The sequence below is a fragment of the Pholis gunnellus genome (assembly GCF_910591455.1).
Source record: "Pholis gunnellus genome assembly, chromosome: 18".
NCBI classification, from domain to species: Eukaryota; Metazoa; Chordata; class Actinopteri; order Perciformes; family Pholidae; genus Pholis; species Pholis gunnellus.
In genome coordinates, this window is record NC_136545.1 from 7,464,878 (window position 1) to 7,483,453 (window position 18,576).

Sequence of the window (18,576 nt, forward strand, 5' to 3'; positions counted from 1 at the left end):
GCGTTTTTTAACCGAGGCCAGCGTATTTATTTATTTGCAATTGGAGCGCTTAAAACGTTTAACTTTGAGTAAAACGTTCCGCTCGTCACTGTCACTTTTCACCCAGCCGTCCAATCACAGTTGAGAAGGGGCGGGACAAATATTATTGTTGTGTGTATTTTGACTGCTGTATACATTATGGTGCCTGGACAGGATCTGGACACACTAAGTACAAATTATTAAAGGAAAAATGAACATGATGGTGGCTGGAAGCTGCTGTCAAATGTTTCCTCCTCCCCAGGTCAAACAATAAAGTTGTTCTGCACACTACAAGTGTTAGAGGAGTTTACCTCTTCAAATGTGTCTTCCCTCTCAATGAACACTAGTGAAGCAGCAGGAGCCTGAAGAGGGATCGAAAAAGCAGCGCTCTGCAGACATGTACTACAAGTATGAGGAACTCCACTCCAGACCGTCCATCACACCTGACTCTGAAATCCCAGAGAACCTCCTGTACCTCTCGTATCCTTCTTTAAAAATGACTTGAGTTTCATTAAAATCATTTGATGCCACATCTCCTCCGACTTTCTGTCTTCAGTGAATCTGATCTTGATCCTTAATCCGTCCTGCATTCAGTCACTCCTTTGGCTATGACAGTGGGCGCAGGAGGAACCTGCAGCTCCTGGATGACAGTACTCTGATCTTCATAGCAGGCAACCTGCTCGTCCTGCTGGACGTTTCCACCAAGGAGCAGAGATACCTCCGCTCCTGCAGTGGAGGAGGAATCGGCTCCATCACGGTAAGATGGCTGAGTGACCTCTGAGGCTCCAGTCTGTCTGTAAGTGAGTGCAGGAAACACTGAGGAAGTGGATAGACAGACGGACATTTAGGCCTACAGTCAAGTGCAACTTTGAAATTGTGGTACTTGAGTAGCTGTTTGAGGATTTCTACTTCGACGGAGCTATATCTTTTAGAGGAAAATACTGCAGTATCAACATACATGTTTTATAAGCAGAATTACAATTCCATTAGAAATTATAAGGCATTGCTAAAGTATCAAATAGGCAAAATAATATGAAGGATCACCTACAATGTACTTACTTTCAAGTGAACGCATCAGTAAATTAACACTTTTCATTAATACTTTTGCTAAGTTCACATATAATACAATATAACGAAATGTAATACTACATTACCAAAGTACTTTTTGTATTGCTTGTATAAAAATTGCGATTTAGGTCTCTATACTCATCCTCACTTTTCTGTGACTTTGACAATCTGCACCTACACAAAATGATGTGGATCATTCGACAAAATGTATGCAGACTTCACTTTGATAGACAACATGACTCAGTCAAGTTTAAAGAGTGAGCAAATGGATAATCACACCATAATGTAAATCAATGGCCGCCTGGAACTGTGGGGATCAATAGAGTTTGCAGCTTTGAAAATGGTCAGCACCCCAGGAGAAATATAGATACAACCATAAAACTCCCCCATGTTGATTAAATATATTAAGGCGATTATTTTATATATACATTTTCTCTGAAGTTTTACATTTACTGTAGATAAGAAAAAAAGGCATTATCTTATTACATATGTGCCAATTTGCAGACATTTCTATAACAGACATCTGAACATTGGATACATTCTTTGTTGACAGAGTCAAAGGTTTCACCATGTTCTTTCCAATAGAATATTTTGTAAATCAGGCTGTGATGTGAACAAACCCCTCAGTAATCACCTTCAGAATATAGTTAGGAATAAAACTGGAACGTTTGGTGTGTGTATAAGTGCTTCTGAAGTGGAGATCTGACTCAGAGTTTGAGAAAAAATAAACTATTTTTGAGAAAACAGCCTTTAAAGATATGTATTGTAAAATTCCATACATTTTGCAAGACACTAAAGGGGGAAATACCTAATAAATATCCCCATGAATCTACCCCAGTTGATGACTTACATTAAAACAATTATTTTTTATATTAAAAGTTTTCTGAAAAGTAGTGTTTAAATATGGAAATATGGCATTATCTAATGCTTTGCAGATTTGGTTTTACAGGTGCACGTATGAGCATCCCTAAGAGTATGCTCAGTGATCCCTCTTACAACATATGAGGTCACTGATTGAGCATAATACAATTTCTCAGAAATACCCATATACAAAAATGATTTTGTGATATTCTGCATAACATGTATGTGGAGACAAAATGCATCACTGACTATTGCTTAAAAATGATTTGTGTGTGTGTGTGTGTGTGTGTGTGTGTGTGTGTGTGTGTGTGTGTGTGTGTGTGTGTGTGTGTGCATGTCAAGGCCCACCCTAGCAAGGAGTACTTTGTTGTAGCAGAGAAGGGAAAGCAGCCCGACATCATAGTATATGAATATCCCTCGCTACGACCGTTCTGCATCCTCAGAGGTAAATGGGACCAAGATGCATTGCGATATACTTTTTTTTTCCAAATGTGACGTTTTTATTGATGATAATCTTTGAACTTTCATGTATGTAGGCGGTACAGAGCGGGCATACAGCTTTGTGGATTTTAACCCTGACGGGAGCCTGCTGGCCAGCGTGGGGAGCGCACCGGACTACATGCTGACGCTGTGGGACTGGAGGAAGGAGATGGTGATGGTGAGCTGCAAGGCCGTTTCTCAGGAGGTCTACCAAGTCAGCTTCTCCCCGTACAACCCGGGTCAGCTCACATCCTCAGGATCTGGACACATCAAGTAAAGGGCTTACTGTATCCTCCTAAAACCCGGCACCTCTGTTTTGTTTTTCTCAACTAATTTAGAAATACCTTCTGTCCTTGTCTCTCCCAGGTTCTGGCAAACGGCCGGCACATTCACAGGCCTTAAGTTGCAAGGACTTATGGGACATTTTGGGAAAACTGCAGCGACTGATATTGAGGGCTACGTGGAACTTCCTAAAGGAAAGGTCTGTGCCCTGATTTTCTGACAGGTTGGGGTTTTGCGAAAGTCAGGAAGGCCTCGAAATGTATGGAACAAGACCCTCACACAATCCTAACCCTAACCCACTAAATCCAGTTTGCAAGGTCAAAAATATTTTGGTTTCTAAAATCCTCTGTAAGACTCTACAGTTACTTCTGACCGTCTCCTCCTGTCAGGTGGTGTCTGGCTCAGACTGGGGCAACTTGTTGCTGTGGGATGGGAATGGCATCAAGGTGGAGATTTGCCGTAAGGAGGGGCGGAGCTGCCACACTGGGATGGTCCAGCCCTTCGTCCTGGAAGACGTACAGCTGATGACGATTGGCTCTGACGGAGTGGTCCGGGTAAGATCCTCGCAATAACACAACCTCAATACGCTTCACTTTTAGAACGTGTCTTGTCAAGTTTGACTGTCAGATGTTTTTCAAAATGATTTTTGCTAAACTGAACAATGAGCACATGTGAATGTTTGGTCATCAGTGGCGGATTCATTTTGTCCAAGCACAAACAGAGAAACACAACACAGTCATTTGGCTCCAATCTGAAGAGGCTCTGTATTTAAATTAGATAATTTAATTTAGGAAAAACCTAATCGAGCAGGAATGATGATCCATATGGAGATTTTCTGCATTCAGTTTTCTTATAAGAAGTATGACTTCTGCCACCATGCAGGGTTGGGACTTCGAGAGCATCGACACTGCCGAAGGTAACGGCGACGGCAGCAGGTTTGAGCTCGAGCCCATGAACGAGTTGGTGGTCGGGCACAACGTCTGCCTCTCCTCTGTGGTGAGGAGCTCCGAGCCGGACTCCTTCATCTGTTTTGCTCAGGTCAGAGGGCCAAAGGTCAAAGGTCACTAATTAAAACCATTTGCTATACACGATCCGCCCTTAACCTAATCCCTCCACTATGCCGTCTTATAGGATTCCAACGGAGCCATCTGGAAACTGGATCTTTCATTCACCTACACTGTGAGTTTCTTTTATAGAGACGTAATGTGTATGTTAAGCTTTGTATGAAGCAAAGCATTTTATTTTTGGCCAGCTAGGCCAAACATTGCAGCAACATTTCTCATTCTATAATTGTGATCTTTTTTAAAAATCGTTTCCTAACTGTGGTGATTGTAAGAAAGAATTGTGTGTGTGAGGAGAGAAAATTGCTTTAATTGATCTGCACCTTTTTAAAAAGTCAATGTATTTGTCTGTGAATAACCAAAACAAGAGTATACCGTGTGTATACCTGTTTTACATGACACTTTACTATTGGAGAGTCGCATCACATGTAGATGATTTTTGCGTCCTAATTTCGTACTGCAACGCCGTTCCATACATTCCGTTACTCCCCAAGCCTGATAGCAAACCATATTGTATCGTCACATGTTATGATGAATGAGTAAGATGAACGAACGCAGTGTCCTCTCCCAGTGAAGAAACAGTTGGCGTGTCATCTGTGTGTGCAGACTCCTGATCCACAGTGCCTGTTTACCTTCCACGCCGGGGCGATCCAGGGCCTGGACGTGTCGAGGAAATCTCACCTGATGGCCACGACCGCTCTAGACCGCGAGTGCCACACATTTCCACACCTGCACACCTGCAGTACATGTTCGCAAATACACGGACACATTTACACACACACACACGCATTATAAAAAGGTACTCTGTCTGCTTGTCCCTTGTCTCCAGATTCAGTCAAAGTTTTTGACTTCCTGGCCAAAAGAGAGCTGACCAGCAGTCGCTTCAATCAGGGCGGTACTGCCCTCTGCTGGGCTCCACCTTTGGTGAGTGTGTCGATGTGAAGATGTGTCATGCTCCCACATGAGCACTGACTGAAAACGGACCTGTGAGGCTCTGGCATTTTGTCCTTAGGTGAACCAGAGTGGAAGTCTACTGGTGACGGGCTTTGAGGACGGGGTGGTCCGGTTACTGGAGCTGTACGACCCTCAAAGGCTGCACGTGGTCACCGGGCGCAGCCCCAAAGGAGATGCCAAGCTGCGCCTCAAACAGGCCTTCAAACCCCATAATGCCCATGTAACTGCTGTTGCATATGAGCGAAATGGAGAGATCTTAGCCACGGGGGTAAGAGGTTTTCCAAGAAAACACCGGGTTTCGGAAAATGTATGTTTTGAAATAGACTTAACGGTTTGAAGGAATACCTTTTAAAACCTATCTTTTGAGTTTTAACACCTGCCGCCTGTGGGCTTGAAAGGTTTGTATTTTACTCCTTCGTTAAAGATGACAGCTATGGTCAGCCTGGACTCTGGAATTATTCTAAGCAGTTATGCGATATTTATTGAGGAGGAAGTCTCCTTAAGTGTAAGATATCTTTAGACCTGATAGCCGTGTGCAAATTTCCTCAGCAGTGAGTTACTACTGTTACTGTCAATTCAACTTAATCTGACAGCTTTTGTTGATATAGGGGATCTCAGCCTGTGCTAATGATGGATATGAATTATTAGCTCTTGATATCACCTCACCCTCAATCTCATAATGGCAACACACATGGATGCCATTGGTCAAACGCTTATTCTGACGGAAACACAATTAACGTCTTTACTTTGCAAGACGAAATTTAAAACACAAAGATCAAACAACTTGCTTGGTTTTGTGTGAATATCTAAAATCAAATAAATTCTGACTTACCATAGAAATACTAATCTGGTGGACATTACCACTGGTGGAGAGGTTTGAGAAGTTTCTATAGACACTTAATTAGCCCGTGGTTTTGTTTCACTTATTCATCTCACCTTTCTGACCTCTCACCTCTCACCTCCGCCCTTCCCCTCAGAGCTCCGACAGCACTGTGTTCTTCTTCACCGTCGGGGAGAAACACGACCCCATCGGCTTTGTCCACGTTCCTGGGCCGGTGCAGGCGCTGGAGTGGTCACCTCATTCCCACGTAAGTCTGGTCTCCCACCCTCTTGCACACAAATGTCTCTTGTGAGGTGTCGATGATATGTTCAACCGATTTCTGTTCCCATTTTACCCAGAGTGAAAGCAGGCTGCTCATCCTGTGTCAGAGCGGTCATGTGGTCGAGGTGCACAGGCCTGATCCAGAGGCCCAGAGGCCGACCAAAACCTTCCAGCTGCCTGAGCTGCCCAGCATATATTTCAGGTTCAGGAGTATCAAATCTCGAATCAAGGTCTGTGCTTTTTATATGTCTTAGATTTCGTTTGTAGGGTATTAATTGTTGATAGTGATAATGTCCTGTATTGGCTGTATTACGTCATACTGTATGTTTTATTTGTAATCTACACCATAATTACTCGTCGTGTGTCATTCAAGTAGTTTTCTTTCCTTTCATTTCTTCTTCTTCTTAGATTTTTTTTAAAAACGATATCTGCATGACTTTTGTGGAAATAACCAACTCTATGTCAGGTTTAGACCATTCACATTTTCATTTGTGTGTTTGTGTATTTCAGAGAGAGGAGGAAATTGCGAGACGTCAAGCCGTAAAGGAGAAGAAGAAGAAAGAGAGAGAAGAGAGGTTGAAGGAATCGAAGCAGCTGGATGCAGAGCCAGTGGAAGAAGAAGAGAAGGAGGAGGAGGAGGAGGAGGAGAAGGAGGAGGAGGAGCAGGAGGAGGAGCAGGAGGAGGAGGAGGAGGAGGAGGAGTTGCCCGCTATCTCCATCCCCGACCCTCCAAGTCCTCTCTACTGTGGCTTCTACTCACAGCCTGGACAGTTCTGGCTCTCCATGGTACACACACACACACACACCACACATGCCACTAACTATATCCCTCATCTAACCTTAACCACTGACCCAGAAATCAGCTTTTTCCCAAAGGCGACACAGCTTTTGTCCCCAATTGGACAACCCGTCTACCATTAGCTGGTCTTTAGTCTGAAATGTGTCCTCGAAGGCAGGAATGTTGCGCTGTTGCCGTTCTGTATAAAAGGTACGAAATGAGGGGAGTTGTTCCGCCGGCAGAGGAGGTAGTAACTTAAATTTCTGTGTAAATGAGGCAGCCGGCATTGTGCGACACGCTGACACTGTTGAGTTATAAGTGACGCCTCTTTTGCTTCCGGAATGACGGCATGCTTTCTAATAACTCACACCGGGGCAGCATTACTGTAAACTTTAAGTATTTGGTCCAGTGTCAAAATGCAAAGTCAATATATTAAATAACAACAAATTATATATAAAAAACACTCCAAAATTGTACGGTGTACCATAGCACGGGTATGTTTCTAAACTATTATCAAAGATCTTTAAACGATACCCAGGCCCACAGTTTAATTGAAACAAGATTAAATGATAACACCTTATCACAGAAACAATCCCAGAGGACATTTGGTTTTTCCTTAAAGATTGAATCCATTTCTCCTGCAGGGCGGCTTTGACTCAGGTTTCCTGTATCACTGTAAGTTCTCTGAGAAGCAGGACCAGGATCCGGACCATCGGCAGGATGAGCCCTTTGACTTCCTGCCTGTCCACAGCACAGATGACGACCCCATTCGCTCTGTCACCTTCAGGTAGCCGGACGAAAAGTAATACATACTGTATTTGGAGTTTAAGACCAAAACAGAGCTAAAAGGAGAGTGAATATTGGACTATATTGGATAACGCAGAAAACAAAACAATCTTCTTTAGCAAAAATTGTGTGAAATAAGGCCAGAAATCAAGGAACTCTTTAGAAGGCAAACTTTAGAGGCCCCTTCACATTTAGAGCCACAGTGCTCGTACCTGTATAAAGTTTCCCTCCTGGTGTTTTGCCGTGTAGCTCCAACAGGCAGCTGCTGCTCTGCGGCATGCACTCAGGCTTCATCAGGGTTTACCCTCTGCAGCCCGGTGACAGCAGCCTCACCTCCATGCAGGCCTACTGGGCTCTCAGTGTCCACGACAACCAGTACGGACACCTGCGGCACATCCGCTGCAGCCACGACGACCACTTTGTGCTGACGGCGGGAGATGACGGCAACATCTTCTCCTTCAGCCTGCTTCCTCCAGAGGAGCTCGAGAAAGGCCTGCAGAAAAAGGGGGCCAAGGTTCCTTCACCCAGGGTCAGTCCATTTAATGCATTGTGGCTCTATGGATGAACAAAGTCAATCTGCCAGTCGCTCCACCACTATTGGATGGATCGACAGACATAGAATGACATTTTTTAGACAATCATGTTCCCCAGAGGTTGAAGCTTGTCGACTTTGATATTTCCGCTAGTGCCACCAGCAGGTGAAAATGTTCCCTTTTCTGGGGGAGTATATCTACACATACTGAATTCATTGGCACAAAATGTGGTACAGACATTCATGGTTCCCAGAGGATGTATTCTAATAACCCTAGTGCCATCGTGAGGGTCACGTTTTGAGCTACATAACTATGCGACAGATTTGCATTAACTGTTCATCTTGTGCTGTCATCAGGTCAAGATGAATGACCTTCCCATCAGCCTCAGCTGTTCTTTTTGTTTAATGCTAATCAGCAAATATCAACATGCTAACATGCTGAACTAAGATGGTGAACAGGTAGAACATACCTGCTTAACATCAGGATGTTAGCATTGACATTGTGAGCATGTTAGCATGTCGATATTAGCATTTAGCTCAACGCACTGCTGTGCCTAAGTACAACCTCGCTAGCATGGCTGGAGATTCTTTGTCTTGCTTCTTGTTAAATTGTTTTGTGGACTTTTTTGATTTATCTACATCGAGGCTCAAAGGACAGAGGATGTTGTACAGGTTGATACTTAAATAAAATTGACAATGGCAATGAGCTCCTTCTACATGAGCCAGGTACGAGTATGTGGGCTTATAAATACAGTAACAAGTGAAGTTTGGTAAATGTGTAAAACATTTTGCAACATCTTCCTACAATGATATGTATTTCCTTCAGGAACAAACTGCCTTATTTCCTTCAGGAACAAACTGCCTATAAGATTAATTTCTGTGTCTGTTGCAGGTGAAAACCAAAGGACAGCGACACATATAGGAAAACAATGTTCTTCACATTTTGTAACCTTATGAGTTTTTAAACTGCATTAGTCTAGGACAGAGGAGAAGATGTTAATTGTTGTTGGACGGAGTGTTGCAGGTTGGCCAAATGGATGGTTGTAGATGAATATCAATGAAGATAGTAATCCTCTTGTTTACATGGTATTCTAACAGGTGGGTCTTGAGAATGAGGTGTTAGCCCAGGACATTGAGGACCCAGCTGCCTACAGGTGAGCGTGAATTATCCGTTTAGGGAAAATGTGGTCCTCTTTTATTTTGTCACTTCATTCTTGTCTTTTGTATCTCAATGTATCACTTTTGTTGCTTTCTATGTCTCTATTTGTGAAAGTTATTTGCACAGTGGAAAACTGTATTGTCTCTTTATTTTATTATCATTTTTTTATATATTATATTTGACATTTTGCTTCATCTATATTTAGATGTCACTGTAACTCCAGAAAAACATGAAAGTTCCATCTCATCTAACCCACCCCGGCTCTCCCTTGACTCCCTCCAGCATAGAGACGACCAAGCAGAAGCTGGAGAAGGACCGTCTGCGCCGGGAGGCCGGGCTGAAGATTGTGGCGAAGCGCAAGAAGCTGGTCGAGCTCCAGAAGAAGTTTAAACAGCTGCTGAACGTCAACCAAAGTCTGCCGGAGCATGTTCGCCTGAAACCTGCGGTACACACACACACACACATACACACACACACACACCGTCTTGTGGTTTGCCATTGAAGCTGCTGTTTGGTTTTAGTATAAAACTAAAAGATTCACGCTAGAAACCACACACATCATTGGTGCGTAAGCGTCTGTCCGTCTTATCCCCCATCAACCCTGACCTCCACTACAACTGCAACCCTGTTACTTAAGTGCACGCTAACACACCTTTCAATGCGGGATGAAAAGCTGGCCTTTAAAAATGAAACCATTAAGGTTTGGGATTAGGACCTGGTTTGTGTGCAAGGTTAGGGTAAGGCATATTATCACAACGGTTTGGATAAGTCTGCAGTGAATTAATGTGTGTCAGGGCAAGGTGCTCAATTGTGTGTTTGGCATGTGTGTATTTGTGTGTGTAGGAGCTGCAGCTGGACCGGCGTTTCAGTGAGCAGACAGAGAGGGTGAAGGCCCAGCGGGTGAGGGAGGTCAGAAAGCAGATGGGCGGGGAGGAGGAGCGCTGCAGCATCGCGCTCAGCAAACTGCAGGACTGGTACTGACTAAACACACACACACACACATACACAAAGACATCTAATTAATCAGATAATTGCTTTATCATTGACCTAAATACAGTTAATAATAGTTGCTAATTATTGTCTTTTAATTAATGGTGGGATTTTTTTTCTTTTGAGATAATGGGTTGTTATTTAGCTAATTTGAAACATGTCTATGTTGAGACTTTGGTAAATATGTTTTTCTAGTTTACTCCACATGTTTCATCTAAGATTAAGAATGGAACAAAAAACGTTTTTGACGTGTTTTTGGATGAAATGTTAAACCATCATCTCTTCTTCGGAGTCAACAGAAACGGAGGAATTCATTTATTCCAGCCGACTGGCATCCTAAGACGTTTTGATTTTATTTAGATTTCGCCCCTCTTGGTAGAAAGTTAGGAATACAACCAGCCTCCAGAATGAAACCCGCGTCTCTTGTGTTTGTTTTTCAGGTTCAAGGACTCTCTGGAGGCCAGCATGGTCACTGTGGTTGCCATCGGCACCGACCACAGAGTCTCCACTTACCGTCTGCCGGCACTCGCAGAGCCTTCATCTCAGCTCAGACATCAGAGGAGACCCAGCTGCATTGACGGATATAAAGCTGCTGGACTAGAACGCAGAAAATCAAGAGCCGAGCCTGCAAGAGACGGCAGCTTATTAGAAAGTAGGAAAGTGTTTGTGTGTTTGTTTCACCTGTCAAAAACATGCCTATTTTTTTGTAGAAATATATTAATTGGGAATTTGCAAAGTACAAAATGTGTAAGAAAAGTGCACTAAAAGTGTCATCAAATTCCTTTTTTTTTATCATAACACAAGCATAACAAAAGCAATTAAGAAAGACATAAGATATAAAAATAACTCTATATAACTATATAAGGGTTAGGTATGTGGAAGACAAGCTTGACCTATCGCCTGTGTGTGCTCTCCAGTGGAAGAGGTGCAGTGCCGCCCGCAGGCTCGTAAATCAAGTAAAGTAAAGCTGACAAATCGGCAGATCGAGAGGCTCCAGAAGGCTGCAGAGCAAGCTGAACAAGCTCGAGCCAAGATAGAGAAGAGGAAGCAGGAATGGGCCCAATTGTGAGTGTCGTGTCCAACAACATCGCCTCAGGCCTCTGGGCTCAAATTCAATGTACATGGCATCCTCCATTTTTCTTCATGGTTCTTCCAATTGTAGTGCCTGATTAACCCACTAGGGGGCGATGGGGTTACTACTGTAACTATTGCGAGGATGGAGAAAAATTGGAATGACTTGTTGGTGTCTCAGTTACGCAGAGAAGCCAAACGAGGACTGTGAGGATCCGCGGGATGTGCAGGCCATCCGCGAAGCCATCGAGAACATCGGAGACTTAAAACTGAAGTCAGACAAAGACTTTACGGTGCCGAAACACCTGAGGATGAATGCTGAGTGGAAGAGAGCAGATCTGATGGGCCTGGAGGAAAATGTACACAAACACACACAGAAATAATCAACAGTCTAATGAAACAAATCGGTTTATTAATAAATGATTACTTTACTGACTCCGTCCATCCCACTAGATCTTTAAAAAGCAGACTGAGATGAATCGACGGATCGTGGCGTTGCGGGACTCCAAGGTTCTTCTAGTGTCTCGGTTGGAGGCTCAGGCTCAGCAGGTCCAGAAGGTCCAGCAGCGTCTGGCGGCCCACCTTCACCGCCATCCACCTGCCCTGCCCGCTATGCTACCAGAGGAAACCCCGGAGAAGAAGCTGCAGTACAGCAACGCCACACTGAAGCGATACAGGGTTCTGAGGGAACAGAGGTACAAGAGCCAGGTTTTAGTCTGATCCAAGACCAAGTCTAGAGTCAGAAAAGAGTCAAAATAAGATAAATATAATAAGATAAATAACAAAGGTGAGTGTAGGAAGGGGTGACTACATTAAAAATAATTTAAAAAAATGGAAGATATAACACTAACGACCCTGGCCCGATTTGGTGTCATGACTGGTGTGATCACATCGCAAGATGCTCTCTTGTTTATTTTAGAAATTAATAAAATAATCGGAACTGTAAAAAATCAGCCCAGATACTGCACTGAAACCCTACTTCAACCAGGTCTGCAGCCGGTTTTAGTTAAACCTCAAATACAATGACCTGATAACTACAGGACAGTCAAACTGCAGCTTCTTAAGATACAGTAATGGGGTTTAAGTGATCTGACTTTAAACCACAGCTAAGCTAATAGCAGAGCAACATCCCCAGGATGTTCTAAATTGTTGCTGATTGTGTGGTTTTTAAAGGAAGGCATTTCGTTTTTTATTTTCAAACAGGTTCCAGACTACTGAGCAGGAGGGAGCCACACGTTTACTGGAGCAGCTGGAGAAAGAGATGGAAGAAGAGGAGGAGGAGAGAGGAGAGGAAGGGACTCCCAGTCTGTCCGCTTCATCTGGAACCAGAGAAGAAGAAGAAGAGACGGCACAGGAGGAAGGCACAGAGCTGAGCGAGCTCAAGGAGGAACTCCGGAAGGAGGAGGAGGTCAGACTGCTGCACGAGCAGGACTGTCTGCTGGAGCAGGTACGTTTTTCATCCAATAAAAGCAATTGACGTTAAATGTATATTCATGAGGAAAAATATCTTCTGGAACTCCCTGAACATCTCAGGCTAACGGTATATAACATTGTGGTATAATCCGTGGATGTGTGTTTTTCATCGTCAGATGGAGAGTTCGGAGTGTCAGTTTGACGCAGAGCTCATGCTGCTGCGTCACCAGAAGCTGCGTCTCGACTGGGAGCTGAAGATGGCCGACCTCCGTCAGCTGACGCTCTACCAGGAGCTGCTGTTCCTCAAGGAGTTCGAGAGGAGGGAGGTCGTCCTGCAGGAGAACCTCAACGGACGCATTGAGGAGGAGAGCAGCATCACGGTGGGAGAGTTTATGTACTGTACTTTTTTTCCACTACGTCAGTATACACGACAAATCAGTATTTGAATTACTGACTGAGTATATTTTAGTAAGTATATTTTAAAGTGAGTTTTAAAGTAACAGACCTGAGAACAGACCGGGGAAAAGGCGCTTCAGTCACGTTTTTCAGTCGTCCGCCATCTTTCTGACAAAACAAATATGCTTCTATTTTAATAAATCCAGCTATCACACATAGACGTGATTCAAAGCAGGTTTTGATGGTTCCGCTTTGCCTGCGTAACGACAGTGATTGTGTGTGAAGGTGCTCTGAGCGCTGCCAAAACTCTGAGCGACTTCCACTGAATGCTGCGCAGGTCCAACACGTGCCAATACATCGATAGATTCTCATGTACTTTTTCATCCATCCTCCCCCCTCTCTCGCTCTCTCTCTCTCCTCTCAGTCTGAGCTGGAGGACTTCAATGAAATGCTGGAACTGAAGCAGGAAGACATAGCTAGGCTGCAGGAGAAAGAGACGGCTCTGAAGGCTTCCTTCCAGGCCTCACTGGGCCAAGAAAACAAGTTTGAAGAGTTTCTGACCAAAGTCTTCAAGAAGAAGATCAAACGTGTCAAGAAGAAGGAGAAGACAGGAAGTGAAGGTACGCAAGTATGATTGTGTGATGCTGTGTGTGTGTGTGTATCAATGTGTCCTTTATGATCCAATTGGGTGTTTGCAGAAGAAGAGGAGGACAGCGATGAAGACGATGACTGGGATGATGATGATGATGAGGATGACTACGATGATGACACAGACGGGGGAGAAGCTGCTCTGGACGGCAGTGTTTGCCCACCAGGTCAGTATTTTTTCACAGTGAAGTGTGAACCTTTACATTCTTACCAGTGTAGCAGTTTCCTACTAACTCAAAGAGAAACTCAACCCCTGAGTTCAAATTGTCTCCAGAACTTGAAAAACGTATCAGCATAAGCAGGCTGGGCGGGGGAGGGGGGGGGGGGGGGGGGGGCTAAGACACACCCAGTCTCGTCTCTCGTTGCTGTGATTGGCTAGCACTCGTTGCCGATCTATTGAGCGAGAACTTTGTTCGGCTCATTTTTCCGTCATCAGTGTAGCATTACGATCCCAGCACAGCACAAGCCTTTTCTCTCTTTTGTGTGAGTCCGTGTTGATTACGAGGATGTTGTGTGACTGATTATCTGGCGAGCAATGTGCTCTCCTACGCTGTGACAAAGATTTTGAATATCATTTTAAACGCATCAATCTGGTGCACTTTGAGAGCAAAACTAAGACGCTTAATCTATGCAGAACTTTGTGCTCTTAAAAAAAGACATCGCAAGTGTGTGTGTGTGTGTGTGTCAGACTGCGACCCAGAGTTGTTTGAGGACACACTGCAGCTGCGTGAGCGTCGGCTGGACCTGGAGGAACTGCTGGTGGAGGAGAGGAAGAGTGCTGAAGCTCTGAAGAAGGAGTGCGAAACCCTCTTCAAGAAGGTCATACTCATCTTCCTGTCTCCTCATCTCATCTGGCATGTTTACCTTCTAATGTGTGCTCTTTTTGTCAGCTCACATACTGGTGTGTGTGTGTGTGTGTGTGTGTGTGTGTACATATTTCTGATAACACACACACACACACACACCTGGGGGAGAGATAAGTAACTTAGAGAAAATTCATCTTAACCATGCGCCTGAGACACAAAACTGCTTATTAATACATATCATCCACATGTGATTGTTAAATACAACCCATCAGAAATAGGAGACAAAACAAAACAGAGGAATACAAAAAAACAATAAATACATCATTTAAATACAAATGCAGTCAAAATCCCTCCCATTTATGTTGACAGTTTGAATTATTAGCTAGTAGTTCCTCCATGTGAATAACCGGAAACCAGTTTTTAAAGGCACGGTGGAGTTGATGTCTTCCAGTCTTTGAGAATAAGTAGTTTTGATAGAGCTGTTTGAATGTGTGAAGGGAGAATTGAAGAGTCCTCTAAATATCCAAAGAGAGCCTCTGTTAGGAGAGAGAGAGTCTTATGGTAAACCCCAGAAAAAAAGAAAAAAACTTCTTGACCAGAATGGATGAATTAGTGGACGGTTCCAGAATAAACGCAACATTTTATTTACATTTACAGATTGGAGACACAAAGGGGTAAATGTATGCAACATGACGTTAGAATAATGCAAACAGTGAATCACTTGGAACTGAATAAACCTGTACCTTCTGATTATTGAACAACTACTGTATGAATACAGGGAGGCGCAGTCGTCCATGTTTCACCAGGCAACGCAGCATTGAGTTCCCTTTTCCCAAATCTCGTTTAAACAGTTGACAGATACAGAAACCATTAGAGAGGTAATTCACTAATTTGGTGATAAGCTTCTTACTCTCTGGCGAAAGAGAAAGCAATTCCAAAAGAGTGTATCTCTTACAAGTGGACTCAAAGTGGGGGATGTTTTAAAAAAAATAGATTGCGGTAGATTGTACTTTAAATGACCAAAAGAAGATTGTCGTGTGTTTGTTGTGTCTGCTCGGCTCTGCAGGAGAAATCGATGATGGCCAGTCGGAAGGCAGCAGAGGACGACTTTGAGTTAATCAACAGGGAGAAGCAGCGGAAAATGAACGAACTGGATGTGGTGGTTCCTCTCAGACTGCACCAGGTATACAGTCCAAAACTGTGGAGGCTCACTGGTGACAAAACTGGTGTTTTGACTTTGTCATCTCATGCAATTACTCCATCCGTCAACCAGATTAAGTTTGTCCTAAACGACTCGGTGCCGTCAGACCTGAGCCCGGCGTTGGTGCTGGACGTGACGGAGCTCAACAGGCTGCAGGAGCGCATCAACCAGTTGACGACGGAGAAGAATGAGCAGAGTGATCTGTACGGTGAGGCGCACAAGCATCACGTCAGGCTCCTCCATGACCGCAGGGACATGGACGCCAACATCCAGGGTGAGCTCCCCACAGGCCAACGCCTGGTCCTGGATCTGGTTTAACCTGAAACCTCTGATTATGTGTTAGGGTTAGATACCGGTGAAATTCAGATGCACATCAATGATTATTGCCAGTGCTGGAAAAATGACATTGTTAGATACTGATCTCTGTGTTGTTGTGTGTCGGTGTAGCGCTGGAAAAGCGCTGCAACCAGCTGATGATTTTGAAATTTGGGAGGCTGGTGGATCTGGAGGCTCTCAAGATGCTGTCGGGGAACAGGATGGTGGAGGAGCTTAAGCAGGAGAAATTCCTCCGAGAAGCTGCCTACGCCAAGGAAATCAAACAGTGGGATGTACGCTGACGTGTGTGTGTGTGTGTGTGTGTGTGTGTGTGTGCTTGCGGGCCTTAGGCAATCTATTTTGTTCTGATCCTCTTTACCTGAAGTTAAACTTTAAGTTGTTTTTAAAACGAAATGAAAATGAAAAGCTTAAATTGGAGTGTGTTTATTGATCTTTTTCTGGATTTGTGTGTGATATCCAGATGAAGGTGGAAGAGGCCCATCAGGCTCTGATGGAGGTAACCAAGTGTAACACAGAGCTAGTGCTCTGCAAGACCAACCTCTTGGACAAGACAATGGAAGTGGAGCGTAAACTCAACGCCAGGCAGAAGAAAATGGTAAACTGCGTATTGAAATCATTTCATATGTAATATTGATCAAAGCTGGGAACCACATATGCTAATATGGTAGATTCCAACTTCCCTTTCGCTGACCTTACTTATGCTTCCGCGTCTGGACATCCTTGGCCGTCCGTCCGTCCATACATACATCTGGTCGATATTTATGAAAGCACATCAGTGTTTTTATATCAACAATGTGAAATAACTACACGTTATGTGATGAACCCACAGGGAATTATAACCAGCTGTGGAGCTCTACGGAGCATTGAGGTGTCTTTCATTTCATACGGCACATTTCTAGCTGGTGAACATAGCGGCGCATTCAGTAGCTCACGACCCAGATACTCAAAGACGCTGGAGGAGACACTTTGACCTCAGTGGGATTATAAAGTTGCTCCGTGTCTGCTGGGTGTGGAGGTTTGCAGCTGCTAATGTGCTGCCACTATATAAGGAGATAACATGTGACATACACCTGTCCAAAGGAGGCTTTTTTTATAACAAGTTATAAAATAAATCATTAAATTGGAGGCACTCTGGTAGCTCACTGCGTAGATTGTGACCATTGAGGTCCTTGCCGCAGTGGCCGGGGTTTGAGTCTGGCCCAGGGCCCTTTTTCCTCATGTCATCCCCTGTCTCTGTCTCTCACTATCAAATAAAACAATATATTGTGTTGCACCGCTTCCGGCTTGTTCGGCAGCCTCTAAGTGCCCAAACAATTAATATTTTTTGGGCACTTTCACCATTGTCTGTCAGATCCGATGACTATTGGACAAAGGTTCTGGGTCCGATTTTAAACCCAAGATGTCCTGACAGCCCTTTAGCCTAGCTGAGTGAAGGTGCATTGGTGACTATGCACCTTGTGTACTGACATATATGTGTGAGTTTGTTTGTGTCTGTCCATCTGTACACTGCATGTTTATTATGAGTATCTCTTTGTGTATTTCCAGGGCAGACAGTTCCAGGATAACAGGAGACGTGTGGATCAGGAGGAGATTTTGAGGCTCCATGGGCTGGTGAAAACCCAATCGCAGCAGGCCGGGGCCCTCAGGAGAGAGATTGCCCTCCTGTCCCGTCAAGGAGGCCACGTCCTGCCCCCGGGCCGGGCCCCGCTGCCCTCGCTGCCCTTTCTCGCCCCCTTGCCCACCCTCAGAGGCTGCACCCACACTGGCTTCGTGTCCCGTAAAGGAGGCCACGTCCTCCCGGCCGACCATGCCCCGCTGCCCCCGCTCACCCCTTTGTCCGCCACACCCACACCAGCAAACGAGGATCAGGGCGGCCGTCCAAACAGCTCAAAGTATAAAAGTCTCCCAGCAGACAGGGAGCTACTTCACTGAGGACAGAAAACGCATACTGTCCCTGTAAAGCAAGGGAGCTGTGCTCAATAATAGCACTTTCTTCGGAATTATTGCTATTCTTAGAATTAAAAAATACTTCAGTTGGTTGACTCCTGTGTTTGTTCATAATTCAAAGCTTTAAATGATGAGGGTGTTTACATTTGTATTTACTGAAAGCTAGTTTTAAACCCTTTGATACTTCTCATTTTTCTCAGCTAAATAATACAGTTTAATATTCCATCCATACATTCCGATTTAGTTAAACGTCTCGTAGCCTCGAGAAGCTAACTCTAGACCCAGGATTACTGTGACTGGTCTACCATCTACATTTCCACTCAACACCTTTGAATCCTTAGTTGTCAATCAACGCTTGATTACCCTGCTTCTATTAACCCCTTTGAGCATTTTCACTCTGTGTTAAGACCACTTAGCTGCACCCGAACCAAATGGTTAATGACCTACTTCTGTCAGCTGAGTCCGGTGAAGCCTCCAATCTAAATGTTCCATTTTACACACACATTTAACACATTCATAGGTATTCATAATCCAGCACTCTTCATGATTTAGGTCCTTTCTAACCTTTTTAATTCCCCTCCTATGTGGATGGCGTTCAGCTCTATGTTGCTACCAATCTTACTGATCATTCAGAGCTCTCTATTTCAGTGATAACGTAAGCCTACCTTTGAGTCTGACTGTATACTG

The 18,576-nt window shown here is 44.2% G+C and overlaps 1 protein-coding gene across 1 annotated transcript; it reads left to right on the top strand.

The window, feature by feature from the left end:
- Positions 1–415: 415 nt before the first annotated feature.
- Positions 416–17,874, top strand: cfap44 (cilia and flagella associated protein 44; the record flags this gene model as incomplete). The annotated part of the gene is made up of 33 exons (XM_079179272.1): positions 416–498; positions 613–775; positions 2,290–2,392; positions 2,484–2,700; positions 2,794–2,908; positions 3,099–3,263; positions 3,592–3,747; positions 3,841–3,888; positions 4,377–4,512; positions 4,600–4,694; positions 4,783–4,992; positions 5,702–5,812; positions 5,904–6,056; positions 6,337–6,612; positions 7,249–7,391; positions 7,640–7,919; positions 9,021–9,076; positions 9,364–9,526; positions 9,925–10,055; positions 10,512–10,723; positions 10,989–11,136; positions 11,324–11,501; positions 11,596–11,837; positions 12,346–12,589; positions 12,732–12,935; positions 13,376–13,571; positions 13,650–13,766; positions 14,288–14,418; positions 15,472–15,588; positions 15,679–15,880; positions 16,054–16,214; positions 16,403–16,537; positions 17,488–17,874. 33 exons carry the CDS (start codon positions 416–418, stop codon positions 17,872–17,874), a joined length of 5,478 nt encoding a protein of 1,825 aa, XP_079035398.1.
- Positions 17,875–18,576: the final 702 nt, after the last annotated feature.